Source organism: Desmodus rotundus, chromosome 6 (assembly GCF_022682495.2).
Source record: "Desmodus rotundus isolate HL8 chromosome 6, HLdesRot8A.1, whole genome shotgun sequence".
NCBI lineage: Eukaryota > Metazoa > Chordata > Mammalia > Chiroptera > Phyllostomidae > Desmodus > Desmodus rotundus.
This window is the reverse complement of record NC_071392.1, coordinates 23782191-23799501: the sequence shown is the minus strand read 5'-3', so window position 1 is coordinate 23799501 and position 17311 is coordinate 23782191. Positions and strand designations below refer to the sequence as shown.

The window sequence follows — 17311 nt, the reverse complement described above, 5'->3', positions numbered from 1 at the left end:
CCCTGGAACACCAATCCAAAAGAACCTGTGCACCCCAATGTTCATAGCAGCACAATTTACAATAGCCAAGTACTGGAAGCAACCTAAGTGCCCATCAGCAAACGAGTGCATCCAAAAACTATGGTATATTTACACAATGGAATTCTACGCAGCAGAGAGAAAGAAGGAGCTTATACCCTTTGCCAACAGCATGGATGGAACTGGAGAGCATTATGCTAAGTGAAATAAGCCAGGCGGCGAGGGACAAATACCATATGATCTCACCTTTAACTGGAACATAATAAATAGGAGAAAAAAGGAAACAAAATATAACCAGAGACATTGAAGTTAAGAACAATCTAACAATGGTCAGGGAGGAGTGGGGAGGGGACAGTGAGGAGAGGGGATTATAGGAACTACTATAAAAGACACATGGGCAAAATCAAGGGGAAGTTTGGAGGTGAGGGAGAGAGGTGGGTTCAACTGGGGTGGGGTGGAGGGATGGGGAGAAAAAACACACAACTGTAATTGAATAACAATAAAAAATTAAAATTAAAAAAAAAGAAACTTGACGACCAAGATTTCCCTGGCTTTTCTTTAGTCTAGTTAGTTTCTCATTGTTTTATAACGTAACCTCTAGATGTGTGAATAATCTGCATATATCATATCCTTAAACAACGAACAATTACTGATGTAAATCTCAGTGCCTTTGCACTTGCTAGTCTCATATTTTTTTTCCATCACTCTCCTATACCTTGTACATACTACTAGTTCTTGACTCTACCAGCATCTCCTCTATAAAGCTGCTCCATATCATGTCAGCTTCCCTTTGGGAAGAACTCACTACCTCAGGTGTTACTTGCATGCACTCCCTCTCCATATACAGATGTAAGACAAGGCTTCTCTTATTACATAGCTTTTTTTGTGACTTCTTTCCACAGCAAAGAATAGTGCCTTGAGATTAGAGTTTCCACTTTTTTTTTTTTGTCTATGTATTCTAGCACCCAGAATGTCTTCGTCTGTTGCACTTTGTTGAGCAAAAAAAGTAAATTAGTAAATAAACACTAAGTTAATTAATTAACTAAAAGTAAACCAGCAACAACACAGAAGTAGTTCCCTGGCTCTAATATTGTATTCTATTATATATCAGTTATATCCATAAGGGTCAGCAGAAAACAAATTGCAAACTCATAGGGGCTAAACCAGAAGAGTTTAATAAAAGGCTTAATAAAAGTGTGGGCAGTGTTAAGAAAAATTGTTAAGGGACAGTGCAGCACCCAGGGGCTAGCAAATATGGGAAGATGATCACCCCAAGGTAATAAAAGGGCCATGGGAAAGGATTTTACCAGAATCCAAGAATGACCAGGTAGAGCTATAGGACAAGGTTCTAGGACAGGGGATGAGGCCTTTTGTTAGAGAAATGTAGTCACTGTTGATTCAAGAAGACAGGAAAAAATATCCCAACTTCCCTTTCCTTCCACCTTCCCATGGTGGAAGCCTATTAATGTTATTATTATTAATCATTAATGCCAGAGATCAGTCTCCAGGCACATAAGCAGGATCTGGAAGGGGTTTGGAGTGGCTCTCTAGGGCAAAGTGCCCAGTAATCTGTATACTTTAAGAGAAGTAGGGTTCTTGTTAGCCATATGCCATCTACAAAAGGCTGAGATTACTGACTCCATTTCTTTAGTCAGATGCGGCCGGCAAGCTGCTGAGGCAAGCTCATGAGACAGGATGATGGGCACCTTGGCAGGCAAATTGACACTTTGGGTATTACAGAAAGTTCTCTAATCTAAAAGCCTACTATTTATTCATGAAAAGTAGTAATTTCATAAATGGATTCTGAATAACCTAAAAGTAGTCAGCATTACTTTAAATAGTGGGCCATTTACTCCCGTCTTTTTGGTGAGGTTAGAATTAGATTTGCAATTTCACGGATTCACAAAGTCATAACATGGGAACAAGCCCTCGGGATCACGCAGCACATCCTTTGAGTAAAAACCTTGCAGTTACCTTCAAGATGACCGAGAGCTCTCTTATTCTATATGCACTATGCATACATTCATCTAAAGTTTCAGTATGAACTGATTTGTGGAACATGCTGGAAATTAACTTCCTGCCATGAATGGCATCGGATTTTATATCTCAAGTTTGAGTTATGCTTTTTGTTCAGGGCTCATTGGAATCACATGACTTGGAAAGCTTTGAGAGATTTTTCAACTCCATCCTTCTCTTCAACATCACTGCTAATTCCCCTCCACACATATGGTTTATGGGTAAGAAAACTGAGTCCCAGAAAGTTTAAATGACTTATTCAACATTGTGTAGCCATGAGTGTACAGGTTTCCCTATTTTTATTTAGTACTTATTTCCCCTATGTATCCATTACTTAAATTCCTCTCTTATTGATTCAGTGAATTTTCAGGCTGCTGTAAAACCAGTTGTTTTATATTCAACTTTTATATTTCCATTCCAGAGAGTAATCCTTAAAGAAAAGGATGGAGTAGTTAACAACCAGTATTCTAAGGAAAAATAAGAATCAAGCATTAAGAGATTGTATTGAAAAGAAATACAATTTTCTATTTTTTTAAGAAACAATTTTCTGCTTAACAGATTTAATTTTGAAGTTGAAAGGGTTTGTCAGAAAAGCATGAATTTAGAACAAAAATCAGAAAGCAACTTGAACACTACTCATTACTATGTAAAATGGTAATGCTGAATTTAAATAAAGATTTAAAAAATAAAATTGATAACAAACTAACAAAAAAAAATACTCCAAAGTGTATTTTAGGGGTTACAAAACTATTGTCCTCTTCATGTTTTACCCAGTTTTTTAAAAGAATTTTTAGAGCAATTTTAGGTTTCCAACAAAATAGAGAGAAAGATACAGAAATTTTCCATACACCTACTGCCCCTACATAGGCATAACCGCCCACATTATCAACATCACTCATTAGCATGATACTTCTTTTTTAAACCAAGGATGAACCTATGTAGACGTCTTATAATCAAAGTCCACAGTTTACATTACAGTTCAATCTTTGTGTTGTGCATCTTACGGGTTTGGGCAAAAGTATAATACTGTGTATCCACTGTTATAATGTTACACAGAGTATTTTCACTGCCCTAAAAATCCTGTGCGTTCCCTTTATTCATCTCTCTCTTCTAAACCCTGGCAACACTGATTTTTTTAATGGGCTCCATAGTTTGCCTTTTCCAGAGTGTCATCTAGTTGGAATCATAGAGTGTGCAGCCTTTACAGATCAATTTTGTCACTCAGGAATACGCATGTAAGTTCCCTCCATGTCTTTTCATGGCTTGATAGCTCATTCCCTTTGACACTGACTAATATTCCACCATCTGGAAGTAGAAGGTTCCACAGTTTATTTATCCATTCACCTACTGAAGGACATCTTGGTTGCCACGTTTTGGCAATTATGAATAAAGCTGCTATAAACATGTATGTGTAGATTTATGTACATAAATTTTCAGCTCCTTTGGGTAAATACCGAGAAGTGTGGCTGCTGGATCTTGTAGTAAGGGTAGGCTTACTTTTGTAAGACACTGCCAAACTGTCATGCAGCCAGCAATTCCCACCAGCAGTATGGAAGAGTTCCTGTTGATCCACACCCACGCCAACAGGTGGTGCGTCAGGGTCAAGGATTTGGGCGATTTTAATAGGTATGTGTTGGTATCTCACTGTTGTTTTAATTTGCTTTTCCTTGATGACATATGACGTGGAGCATCTTTTCATGTGCTTATTTGGAATCTGTATATACTTTGTGGTGAGGTATCAAGGTCTTTGATTCAATTTTTAATTGAGTTGTTTTCTTTTGTTGAATTTTAAGAGTTCTTTGTATATTTGGGGTAACAGCCTTTTATTGGATATCTTTTACAAATATTTTTCCCAGTGTAGCTTTTCTTTTCATTCTCTTAAATTTTTGCTAATGTTTTCTCCAGACCCTATTCTGTTTATTTGCTAACATAAACTGGTTATTATTTATTGTACTAACATAAACTTGTTATTATTATTTTTCATGGAATGCAATGAATTTAATTTTCTTGTGACATTAGTCTTTTCTCTTTCAGTTTTCAGAATTTTCCTGACACTCATTATATACTTACTTTTTCCCTTGGTAATTGCACAAGAACACTGTAGGAACAACTGGTGTATTTACTAGATGTTCTAACAATCACACATTTACATTTTTACTTTTCAAAGTCTGGTATTATGTGCAGAAATTTTATACTTAGGTTTATTTCAAATTTTCTTTTTTTTTACTGTTATAAATGGAATATTTTAATCCTTTGTTTTCATCAATGTCAAACTAATTGCTATTTGCATCTAGAGAATATATTAATCTTGGGATATTATCTTTCTACCCATCTATTCCATTAAGTTATTTGATTACTTATATTTTCAATTGATTATCTTGAGTTTTCTATAAAATTTGGGGGGGAGTCTTGATTTTGTCATCTGCTTTCCTATTTTTATTTCTTTCTCCTTTCAACTACACTACTAGTACTTACAGATGAATGTTAACAACTATCAGTGGAAATAATGTGCTGTCCTGTCTTATTTTTTACTTGAAAGAGAATGTATCATGTTTCTGAGTATTGTTCTGGCTTTCAGCTTGATATCTTTTGTCTATCTCTCTATATAACAATTGTTCTATATCCGTTCTTCCATGAGGACATTATTTCAGCCTCTTCGAGAGCATTGGCCCTGTGCAATTTTAATCTGTGGATAAAATTCTTCCTTAATTTCAGGGCAATCTCCTATTATATCTTTGTGTTTTTGTTTTGTCTGTTTTAATTTTTCAGGTCCTATCCTCAATAATATTAGAATTTCATACAATGATCCATCCCCATTGTTTCTATATCCATCATTTAAAAAATTACAGATGACTTCATGTTCTCAGTATCATTGTCTCTTCCTATGGCAGAATATTTTCTTACATTTCGTTTCTTCTAATGTGAATTTCATTTCTTTTCTTGTTTTAGAATTTTTCATTTCCTGTGTGTGCTCTGTGAAATCATTTTTAAGCTCATTCAGTTTTCTTAACTCTTCTCTGACTACTGAAATTTTCTCTCATTTTGATTCAGAAAAAAAATGTATTATGTTGTCTATCTTTGGTTTCTTGGAGAGCTGTTTGCCCATACTTTCATAACTCTTGGCCTGAGGTAATACTCTATTTAAACTCACTGGTTCACAGGGAGTGATTTAGCATTCATTCACAGTGTGTGCTGTGATTTAGAATTCTCTCCCGCTGGTCATCAAAACTTTGATCCCTCTGTCCATCAAACTGATAGTCTTTTCTTACTTACTTTCTTTTTTTTTTAATGATTTTATTTATTTATCTTTAGAGAGAGGGGAAGGGAGGGAAAAAGAGAGAGAGAAAAACATCAGTGTGTGGTTGCCTCTCACATGCCCCCTACTGGGGACCTGGCCCTCAACCCAGGCATGTCCCCTGACTGAGAATCGAACCGGCTACCCTTTGGTTTGCAGGCTGGCACTCAATCTACTGAGCCACACCAGCCAGGGCTGATAGTCCTTTCTTGGCAGTAATAGCATAGTGACTTTCCTTGTTCAGTCCTCCCTATTTTGCCATTCTGTTTTCACACAGAACTCAATCACTTTTCAGCAGCCAAGTCACTAATGCAGGCCATGCCCTACCAAAGAGGTCTCTTTGGCGTGGCCCCTCAGAAAGTTCAGGTGACCCACAGATTTGAGTTCATGACAGCTGCAAACTCACAATGCTGCTCTAAGTTTCCTCTCTCAGCTACATCTAATTTTGCTACATTCTCCAAATCTCTGTCAATTGTGGGTTGGGACTGTGTCTGTGACCATTTCTAATAATCATAAAAGTATGGACTTCCATATGTAAGTTTCATTCTTATTGACTTTGAAAGCAGGAAGCAGGACATATCTAACTTCTTTAACTTGGATGCATTAGCAGCAATTCTACTAAAATTACTTTTACTTGCCTATAAATTGCTTCCCCAATATTCTTAGGTTTATTTATCTGAATTCATGTAGCTATTTTAATAAGAGTTTTAAAGATTTTATTTTTTTTTTTATTTTTACAGAGAGGGGAAGGAAGGAAGAAAGAGGGAGAGGAACATCAATGTGAGAAAGAAACTTTGATCAGCTGCCCTCCGCACACACCTGGACCCTCAACTGAACCCTCAACACAAGCACATGCCCTACCTGGGCATTGAACCAGCAACTTTTTGGTCCATGAGACAATGACGTCCAACCAATTGACCCACACTGGTCAGGGCTAATAAGATTTTGAAGTCATATTAAATAATTTTTCATCAGCTTACATGATAAAATTGTTTCTCGATTTGATGAAATGCTTTAATCACCAAGTCCATGATACCTGTGGCCCTGTGCTTTGATGGTGTTATGTATTTAGTCTTCACTTTATTAGCTTTACTGATACAGTGTAATGTTTGAGCAAAATGTAGGTCATATCTGATTTTGGTCTCTTCTTCACTAAGACTTTAACTATCCTAATCATATATATTTATTCACATACCTTCTTATATATAATTCTTAAATAAGAAAATATTATTAACCAATTTAACAGTATGTTTAATTGATGCCCTAATAAATAACAACATATATGCAACTATCATTTTATTAGAATAGTTAGATAGTTATTTCTAATAGAATAAAGCACCTGATAAATCATCTACAGATTTTAAAATATATTTATTTCAAACAATGGGATGCGTATGTTAGGCTCTCTGCAGTGGTAGGCACTATCCTAATTACACTTTGAGCTGAGTAGTCAACATGAAATTAAATGCTGAGAGCATGTTAACTCCAGTGACAGCAGGGATGGCTCATGTCATCTTGGAGGCTCATTCAATTACTTGTCAGGAAAGAGATTAAGAAATTAGCAGAAAAAAGAATGGTCATAAAAGAATAAAAACAGGAATTGACTTGAAAATACACATGACAGGGAACCGGAGGTGAACACATCCATACACACTCATACACAGACACTTAAGGAGTGGTAAGGAGCCTGCCTGGCCAGCGAGCGCAGGAGAAGCAGCAGCCATCAGCCAGGCCAGGAGAGGAGGTGGGCTGATGACACCAGAAAAGATAAAGAGCAAATCACTGGCCGGCTGAGCGAAAATACACCTTTCTAAATCCAAAGAGGAGAGGGAATAGCAAACATCCTAAAAACAGTGACCACAGCGATGCTATACTGAGAGAAATTATTATCTTAGATTAGTCCATTGTTTCTTTACTCGTTAATTTAAACTACATCCAGCAGTAAAAAGGCTTCAAACCAGCTTTCAAAATCTGAGGATAGCAAAATCACTGGACAAAAATGAATGAAGAAAAATAGTGAGGGTGGGAAAGAAACGTAGCCAAGGGGGTCTGTTAGTAAACAGCACACGTCACACAGTCCTATTTATGTTCCCAGCAGCCACAGTAAACAGGAAAATAATCTGTTACAAGATTTCCAGGGACCATAAGGAAAAGAAGGCAGCTGCTCAGCAGAAGCGCATGGGTTGAGATTTCAGCGAAATTCATCTTATGGGCTTTTAATTAAAGAACAGACATCTGATGGAGTAGATGACATTTTCAATGTCATTTCTACAATATATATGATATAAAATTCTGAGTGATGTTATGATAATTTCTCAGTTCAGTCCAAATCATAACTGCATAAATATTTCAGAAAAGGCAATTATGCCAGTGATCCATATAAGCCACTCCCAGATGGTCTGGCTTATCCAAGAGCAAAATTCAGAGTATCCGGAGAACATCATATCCTTTAGATAATCCTTAATGAATAGAACTCAGTAAATATTTTCACAACAAATAAATCACACATGAGAAAGTCTTTCTTAATATTGTCATTATGTACCCAGAGATAACTTGACAAATAATTTCTGCCTAGAAAATGCAGCCAATTAATTACATGTTTTCTAAACTACGAAACTCATAATTAAATACCATCTACTTAATTTCTGTTGATTCCCCTTTCTTTCTCTGGGGAAAATTATTCCATTTTACATTCTTAGGTATAGCTCCCTGAGTTGCTGTTTAGATTTTGTTTATAGGGTAATTCTGAAAATGCTATAAACTTGGAAAGGTTACAAGTGTCTTACACTCAGTAAAGTTAGCATCTGAATTCCAAATCCCAAAACTCCAGCCTTTAAATAAGTTTTTGTTTGTTTGTTTGTTTCAATAGAGGTGCAAACATCACTACTGACCTAAAGAAGCAGTATCAGCCTTCAGAGAATCTCTCATTGTGACCGGAAAATTAAACTCAAATTGTACGCTGCCTAGACATGCGCAAAATGGAAATAATACCAGGACACCTGCAAAGCTCCAATGTCTTCAATGGAAAAAGTTACTCTTGGAGGAGGCTCATCCTAGGTTGTGGGCATGTAGACTTAGGACTTAGTAGAGCACGTGGGAAGGACTCCCTACCTCTTTCTTGACAGAGAGACACGTGCAGTTAATGCTAATGAAATGTTACCTCAGATCAGCAGCTTGGCGGGTCTTGTTCGTACAGGTAACCTCTCTGGTCTGATAGCCAATCTGGATGTCCCAGTATCTGTTCTCCTGACGATTCTGTCGGTTTCTATTTCTCTTTTTCTTTATAAGCTCCCGGGCCTCCGGGTCCTTCACTCCTTTCCCTCGGTCCTTTTCCCGTTCTTTGTTCTTCCCACGTCTCCTCGCTTGTCTCACTTGTCTCGAGTGGGGCACTGAGCACGTGCTCCAAGGTCCCACATGCAAGCTGTACATGCTCTCTTCAGCTTCACACGGACTGGACTGGCACACCTGAAACTCCGTCAGGTTCGGACAGCCTGAGCCCCCAAACTGGGGCGGCGCCACCACGTGCCGTGTCCGGTGCTGGAGCCCACTGCCGCACGTCTTGGAGCATCCCGACCAGGCAGAAAACTCAGACACAATGCAATCTTGCTGGCAGGGGATGAGGCAGGCCTGCTCCAGGAGTGGCTTGGGCTCAAAGTACTCACAAATGATGTCCTCTGCAGGAATGTCTTTCTCCTTCTGGATGCACGTTATCTCTCTCACCTGAATGCCTTCCTCCCCCTTAATGCACTCCAGGGGTTTCTCCAGGCGTTTCGAAATCACAGGCTGGCACTGATTCCACGGGCCCAGCCTCCAGTCATACAACTCTTTGTGCCAGTCACAAACTTTGAAGCAGTTTTGCTGGTTACTGGGTCTCTCGGCCTGCTTACAGTTGGTGTGCAGCGTTGTCCACCCTTCCACATGAGCACACCACACAGCCCGGGTCTGAATGCCTCCTGGACCACATTCATCTCCCATGCATCGGCCCCACGGACCTAAAAACGACACAAGAGTTAACAGTGCTACTAGAAGAAAACTAGAGGTTACTTTACGTTCCAGAAAGACACATCAAGACCTAGTACATTCACTTCCCTGAAGTGTTACAAAGTAGGTCTCTCTACCTTGTTAGAAAGTAATGATCTGCACTCGGTATTGCGGAAGGGGAACTGTGTCAGAGTCTATATAAGGTAACCGCTAGGACAATTTCACTCCGGGTCCTTTCGGGATTATTAAAAGATTGCTTTTATTCATTTCCTTAATTTTAGGTTGTTAAAGAACCCACGCTCATGAAGGACATCAGAAATTAGTCACAGTGAAAACCTCAGAACCATGATCGATTTTGGTAACTGGGAAAGAAAATGGACCCAGGTGAACTTCTCCTGCAGGCTTTTCTTTCCCGAGCAATTAGCTGTCTTGTAGAATATGCTCTGTTCTGCCTCATTTTCTATTGCTGTGCATTGTGACTATAAGAACCTTATAGTTGTGTATGTGTGTGCCGACAGAAGTGTTTACTTGCTGGTACCCAAAGTGAAAAATCTTCATTTAAGCACATTCTGCCTTCAAAGTTATCACTTCTCTCATCTCTCCAGTGAAGTATAAAAATAAACAAGAGAATTTAAATTTAACTAAAAGACTATTGCTATTTTCTGAACATTGAAGAGCTATTTGGAGTTTTACCAATCTACTCGTTTCCAAGGTATATACTATTTGGTATTACAGAGCTGTTTTATGGGATATTTAAATCAGAGGCTTTAGTCTGAAATGTGGGCCTTTTACCTTTGGATACTTCTTAGCATAGATTGAAACCCTCTTACATCTGCATGTATCATTTCTTTTTTAATGTAGATAATAGGATTTCAGTATTTTAACTGATAGATCTTAATTTACAAAATTGAGTTACATTATTTTGGAATTTTAAAGAAATGGAATGATCCCATAGTTGCATGATTCTCACAACGTGGTCCATGGAATTGAAGAAACTGTCTGAATAGCCTAGAGCCTTCTTGAACAAGTTGTGTGGGCAGCTGAGGGCCAGCACACAGGGTTGGGCTTCAGGGTCTCCCCACCCCACCCCTCGGCCCTCCTTCCTTTCTCATTGCTGCTTCTGTAAGAAAAGCTCCATTATTATTATTATTATTTATTTTTTTATTTGTTGAGATTAGGAAAGACTTTGTCTGACAAGATGTTTCTGTTGCTGTAAAGTGAAAACCACTCAACAAGGCCAACAGATTCATCTATGGATGAGAACTGGTAACAAGAAAGAAGCGGAAGTGAGGTGCGAGGTTCACATCTTGAGAGAATAACAAAACCGTCCTTCATTTCAGATTCCAACTCTGACTTTTAGTTGTGTGATTTATCCTAGATTTTAGAGCTCGAGACTTAGATAGGCCTATGCAAGATGATTAATCCACAAACAATGAAATAGGAAGAACATGCTTATCATATCTAACTTTTAGCTTGTTTAGCTAGGAAGGTGTTTACAATTTGATAATGTTAACTTCATGACAAATGGAATAATGGAGTTGTAAATAGGAAAGGGATTGACTGGAAACATTGTGCCAACTAATCATTGTTGCATGACAATGAGAATTGTATATTTGGCATACCCACACCATTACTGTATGAAGTTCACATGTGAAGAGGTATAAAGGACTTAAAGTACACTTAGAGAAACAGTCCTCCCATAGTGCTAATGTCAAAACTCTATGAGCTAAGAAAGTCAATGAGTTTGTTACATCTGTCCACATACAATACCTGATGATATTTTGATATTATTTTTAATTTGTCAAAGGAAAATTTCTACTCATAAATTTGTTGATACCTTCTTAGAGATTTTGTAAATATTCAGTTTAAGAATTATGCGACCTAGGACCCTTCTCAATATGGGAACATAGTAATATGTATAATATGTTAGAATTAATTTCACATACCTTTGGTATTTATTCCTTTTCCCCACTGTGCTTGAACAAATCAGTAACCCTTATTTCCTACCCTAAACATAGCATATAAAGATAAATTTATGTTAGATACTCAAGTTAGTAGTAAGCTATATGCCATTACATCTAAATTTCAAAATATAAGTGTCTTGCATAAATTATGAGTCTCAATTCCAGATATATATAACTCAGGAGAACTTCTTGATATTTTATTGTTTTCTAATCTTTGATATTAAGAAATTAGACTGATTATGCAGATTAGGACTATTAAAAAGTTAGTCATTTATCCTCAAAATAAAAATTAAAAAATTATAGCAAACTGTAAATTTGGTTCTTAAAAATACTTAATTGTACTTTGTAGGGAGGTTATACTATTATTAATGGGTGTGTTTAAACTAACTGATGACAATATTTTATTATGGAAATCAGAGCATACAAAATGTGAATTGACTTCAAGTCTGCATGTAATTACTGAGTAAGGCAAACGCACACCAAAAAACAACATCTCAAAAACCATGAAGCAGAACTATACAAGACCAGTTAACTTAAATTTGAAAATTACCCTAGATAACAACTGGTAAGGATATTTAACTCTTATAAGCCAAATTTTAGCAAAAACTCCAGGCTGACTTCTAAGCTTTCACAAAACCAAAAGTGAATGATGGTTACTTTGAAAACGACTCCTTTCCTGACATCAAATTAGGGAGAATTCCCTTTTACACATGCTCAGAACAGCCTGCATGTTCCTCACATCCTGCTCATCACAATTTCAATTAGTTTACTGAATAGCTGTTTGTCAAATATCTGTGTATCACATTAGACTGACTCTATGACTTAAAGACAGAACTCTGCCTGTCTTTTCCATAGGAACTTCCTCAATCATTTTGTTTAGAAAAGAGAGAACTTAGTTTGTAGATTCAATATCCAAAGAACTATATGTTCGATGTCAATGGCAGCACAAATAAAGAAACCGAGTTCAAGAAAACTTCTACACTATTTCATACACATTGAAAAAGAGTGAGCATTGTTAAAGCACACTTAACTAGGAAAAGCATACATTCTAAACACAAATACAATCAAGTTTTCATTCCAAAAATATCATCACAGACTCCTACTAATAATCTATTTATAGATAACCTTGTTGGGCTTATCTTATTCCAAGTATATTTACATTGAGAACCAGAAGACAGGCAATCCTGAGAAAATTCCATGGAGATCTATGAAAAATACCCTCCAGGCTGAAGGAAGATAAAATGCATGAGGGTGCCAGTGAAAGTGGAGGTGGCAAAATAATCACAAGTGAACCTGAAGAAGACTCATTCACTCTGCAGGCTTTAACTGCTGTCTTATCTTTCCATTGCACCTTGGATATTACATGTGTCCAATTAACAGACCTTTTGAAAAACCAGATCTCTACCATGATGAAGGGCTGTCTACTTCTTTCCTCCAGCAGTTTTAAAATAATCACACATTGAACAGAAAAGGGGCCACATCTAAAATTGCTCTTGACAGCTAAGGATTGTTAGACCAATTAGCTACCATGTGTCACGGAGAACAAATGTTTCTAAAGGCCACTTGAAAGCACAATATGCAAACCCTAGCAAGGAAAACATGAAGTCCTTTCCCAAGCACAATACGAAACTGTGATATTGAACTCCTATATCTTTGCATAATGTTAAATTGGTGTTGCAAAGGTGGTGTGTCTTCATGCACACATGTGTAAGTGTGGGGGGGATGCTTGCTTTTTAACAAGAACAGAAAGAATTTACATTGGTTTAAAATTTGCTTTATTTATTGTTCTTGTTCACAAGAACATACAGAGGACTTGGAATCTAACTGCACAAAACAAAGGATAGGCAGCTTTTAAGTTAAGGCCTTGGAATATCCCTTTATAAATGGAAATGCATTTCTGTATAGGATCGTGTTCATTCAGTATCATGTAACACACATCAAGGATGTAGTTCAAAAAATATATATGTAGAACATTTAGCCAGACACATTTTACGTAAATCAAGAAAGAAATACTGGAAATCTTATTCTACTAAAAAAAAAAAAGTTAAAGCAATTGTTTGTATACCCAAAATATTTATGTAATTGATAGGCTCACAATACAAATATTTTCAGTTGGAATTGATGCAAGATCCTGCACAATTGTTATAACAACTTTAAATTAGTGCTACTTGGCTTAGTTTTCCATAGACTAGTGCTTTAAATATAATTCTTAATGAACTTGTCAAAAATGTTGATAGGAATGCTTTTTTTATTCCTGTGGAAGAGGGTTTTATAACTTGCCTGTTCTTTTCATGTCATTCAAAACTATCTTTATTTTAGTCTACAATAGATGGCCTTTTAAATTTAAAATTAGTATTTTGCTCACCACATTCAACACTGACATCTTCTAAGGCTCTGTTTTATATGTCAAGGGCACAAGAACAATATAAAGCTGAATCTATAAAAGGCCACATTATTGACAGGTGGCAAGCAACTGTTCCAAATAGCCTTATAAAAGATAAACACTATAAAAGGAGCACGAGAAAATTATGCAGACTACTTTCTGTCCTTGTTTGCTATAAAGTCTCAAATAAGCCAGTTTCTTGTTAGACTTAGTATGTGTACACCATTCAGATGAGATAGTGCATTTCCCCTCCTGGGTCTGGTTGTGGAACAGCGTGTTCTCGTTTGCCAAGATCAAGGAGTGCACAAACAGCTTACTAATGCACTAAATTCTGTCTCATGAATGCTGCATAGTATCTTATTCTAAAACCCATAGTTCACATAATTTAAAAACAACATTTGTTTTTACTCAACAAGTTAGTTTAGAAAAAAATCAGAAATGACTGCTAATTAATAAAACTCCTCATAAATCCCACAGACTACAGGTAAGTAGTCTTTATATATTGTTGTCATCCTGCTAGGCAATTAAAATACACATTTAATTTTGGAATTGTGCTGTCAATTGTCTTATACTCTGCTTTTTTACTTCACCGTATGCTATGAAACAACCCCATTTCAGTAGACATGAGGGACTTGGGTACCCACCCACACGAACACACACAAGACTGAACCTTCAAGACGCTCAGTCTCATTTGCTCTTCGTACTTCCACAACTAAATCTGTACTACAGAGGCACGGTATGTTGTACTAATTTACCATGATTTACCTAATTGAGATTCTATTTGTGAAAATTTAGGTCTTTTTTCTAATGGTTTACAACATTAAAAAGTATGTTACAATGAGCATCCATTGTTGTACATTGGTCAAACAATTTAGTCAAAAGTTTTACAAATTTTCAAGCTTTTGGTATAGCTAGAATTACAAAAATGTACCAGTTTGCTGTCCTACCAGCAATTTATGAGTAGGTATAGGGAACCGTTCCACACGTGGGAAATGTGGCCCAGCCCCCACTCAGAAAAGCCAGTGGGTAGCAAGGAGGGGCTGGGGGCAGGACCCCTGCCCACAGACAGTTTCTCCCACCGGGAATCAGGCCTGCATTGTACCTAGACCGCTATGAGGCTTGCTCTTGCTAAAACTCCCTCACCCTGAATTGAGGCAGCAAATGTTTACTGAGTATCTTTAAAGTCTGTGCTAAGCCTCCCAAGTATGGAGTGTAACCAGTTCAACCACTTTCCAGCTTGAGCTGTAACATCCTTCTCTTTGAAGTAATTAGCAGCATTGTCCTTGGTTGTCTGTAAAAGGTAATCACCTACAGTGAACCTGCACATAGTAAATGAGGACCATCCTTGATGTAATGTGCCCAGAAAAGCAATAAAAGCCTGTCCAGGCAGGGGTCGGCTCTATCTTGGGCTCTCTCTAGCCCTCTCGCCCTCTCTCACTTAGAGAGTAGCCATGCCATTCCATTTTTATCCACAGGATTTCTGTAGTCTGTGAGTATTTGTCTATTGCAGCCACAACACAAGATCCTGCAGGCCGGGATCCGCATCAAGTATGTATTTTTTTCCTCATACCTATAGACTTCTATTTCTCCAGGTCTGGGCATCTATTAAGGGACTCTCAGGTGCTTGCTTTATCACAGGATCCTTCCTTTGACTATTTTGACTATTAAGACAGTCTTTATTCCTTTAACCCAATCCTTTGTATACTGTGCTCTCCAGAAAGACCTCAAAGCTTCTTGAGAATTGCTAATATGCTTCTTATTTCTCAACACTGAAACATAATTTTGCCTCTTTGTACTCATTTGGTCATTTAAAATGATTTTTTTTTTTTTTTGCTGTGGAAAGAAGCAAGCACGTGGGCTTAAATGTCTGTCTTGAAGTGGTCCCATAGATTATTTGAGTGCCTGGCTATGCTATTCAATATAATACTAATTAATTTAATTATAAATATGCATGCTGTCTAGGAAATATCTTTGTATGGATTTATGAACACAAATATTAAATTCTGAATATTTACTGACATAGAGTAGTTTAAAATTTATTTTTAAAAAACAAAAAGGGGAGCTCATAGCTTTTTGACTTGAGTTTTAATTTAATGTAATTTAATTTTAATTTAAAATATAATTCTCAAATGACAGATCACTTTGGTGGATAAGGAAAGATCACTCAGAAATCAAGCTGAGCTTTCATCTTCAATATTAATTAAACTTTAAAAGAAATTATGTTAAGAATAGCAAATTAAATTTACAAAATCAGGACAAGTTCTTTAAATCTGATGAGAGAATGAATGAGGAATCAGTGACTGTGATAGCTGATTTTACAGTTGCCGAATATAGAAGTATCTATTTTCAGGTTCTATCGTGTTTGATTTCTCTTAAAAAATTACTTAAATCCTGCTTGCCCCCACTTGTAAAATATAATATAAAACATATCTTTAACTTCCATCATCTCAGAACACTATCTGAATCATAAGCTAAGTATTAATATTATGAAGTATGGCATGCAAAAAATAAGTTTCCTCCCACCTTCTAAGTTATTCTAGCTGGGAAATAATCTCATTAACACGTGATAGAGTAGCAGGAGACAATGTTCAAAATTTAAGATGATTTTACCTTTGGGGGCGCCATAAGTTTGGATACCCAAGGGCCCATTAGGCAGTTGAGGTTTATATGTGTTATGAACAAAGGAGTAGGGGAGGAGGGTTCCGGGACTTCAAAGGGAAAGTGGGTAATTAATTCACAGGCCAATGAGAAAGGACAAACATTTGGGGTAAGAAAAAATTCTTGCTGGGCCACCCGGGAACAGTGGGACACAGAGGGAAATCTAGTGAACAGATTTTTGTTTGGCTCTTCCCTGTCTGCATATTTAATTCATATGTTGCTAAGGTGAATGTGCTAAAGTTCCATTCCTGAAGCACAAACTATCTACTAGGACACAATAGTAAGCCAGGACCTGATATGTGTGTGTATGTATTATGTATGTATGTATATATGTATGTGAGATATGCTTTTTCTTTTCCTCTAAGGGTGAGTAATTCAATGCTGCAAAACTCATGGTCTTGCTTCTAAACCCTAGGTGTCTGTGCTATAACTCTCCTATTAGGTCTAGCCAGAGATTCCACACAGCCGCTTTATCTATCAGAAATCTGTCTAATAACATCATCTGTCTAATAATAGAAGATCTGTGGGCCATTGTGACCTGAGTAGCTTAGTAGCTTGCACACAGCCTGGACCTGCTGGAGAGGTCTCTACTGTAGGATCCATTCATAATTGGCAGCCTTTCAAGTCAACCAATAAGTAGACTGTGGCAATATTCCCAAGTGTGATATGTGCTGCTCTCAGAATGCAAAGAGGCTGTGGTGGCCAGCCTGCAACGTGGTCCCTGCTTCTTGGTACTCATGCCTTCCTATAGTTCACTCTAACACTGAATAGACATGACCTGTGGAACTGCTAGTATATTGCAGAAATATTGGTATGTAATGTAAAAGTCTAGGTCAAAAAGGATATGGTGGCTTCTGACTTGCCTTCTCTTGGTTAATTCATTCTGGAAGAAATTAGCTGGAATGTCATGCAGCCTTTGGAAAGGAACAGAGACATCTGCCAATAGCCACGTGGGTGGCCCATGACCTTGTTGGAAGCAGATCACCTCAGCACCAG

The 17311-nt window shown here is 37.3% G+C and overlaps 1 protein-coding gene across 1 annotated transcript in view; it reads right to left on the bottom strand.

Annotated features, from left to right (window-relative positions):
* The window catches only part of THSD7A (thrombospondin type 1 domain containing 7A), a 351382-nt gene that overhangs the window by 205747 nt on the left and 128324 nt on the right, over positions 1-17311 (bottom strand). The window contains exon 2 of the mRNA XM_053926733.1: positions 8490-9321. Coding sequence (XP_053782708.1) covers positions 8490-9321 — 832 coding nt within the window. The remainder of the gene's footprint in view (positions 1-8489; positions 9322-17311) is intronic.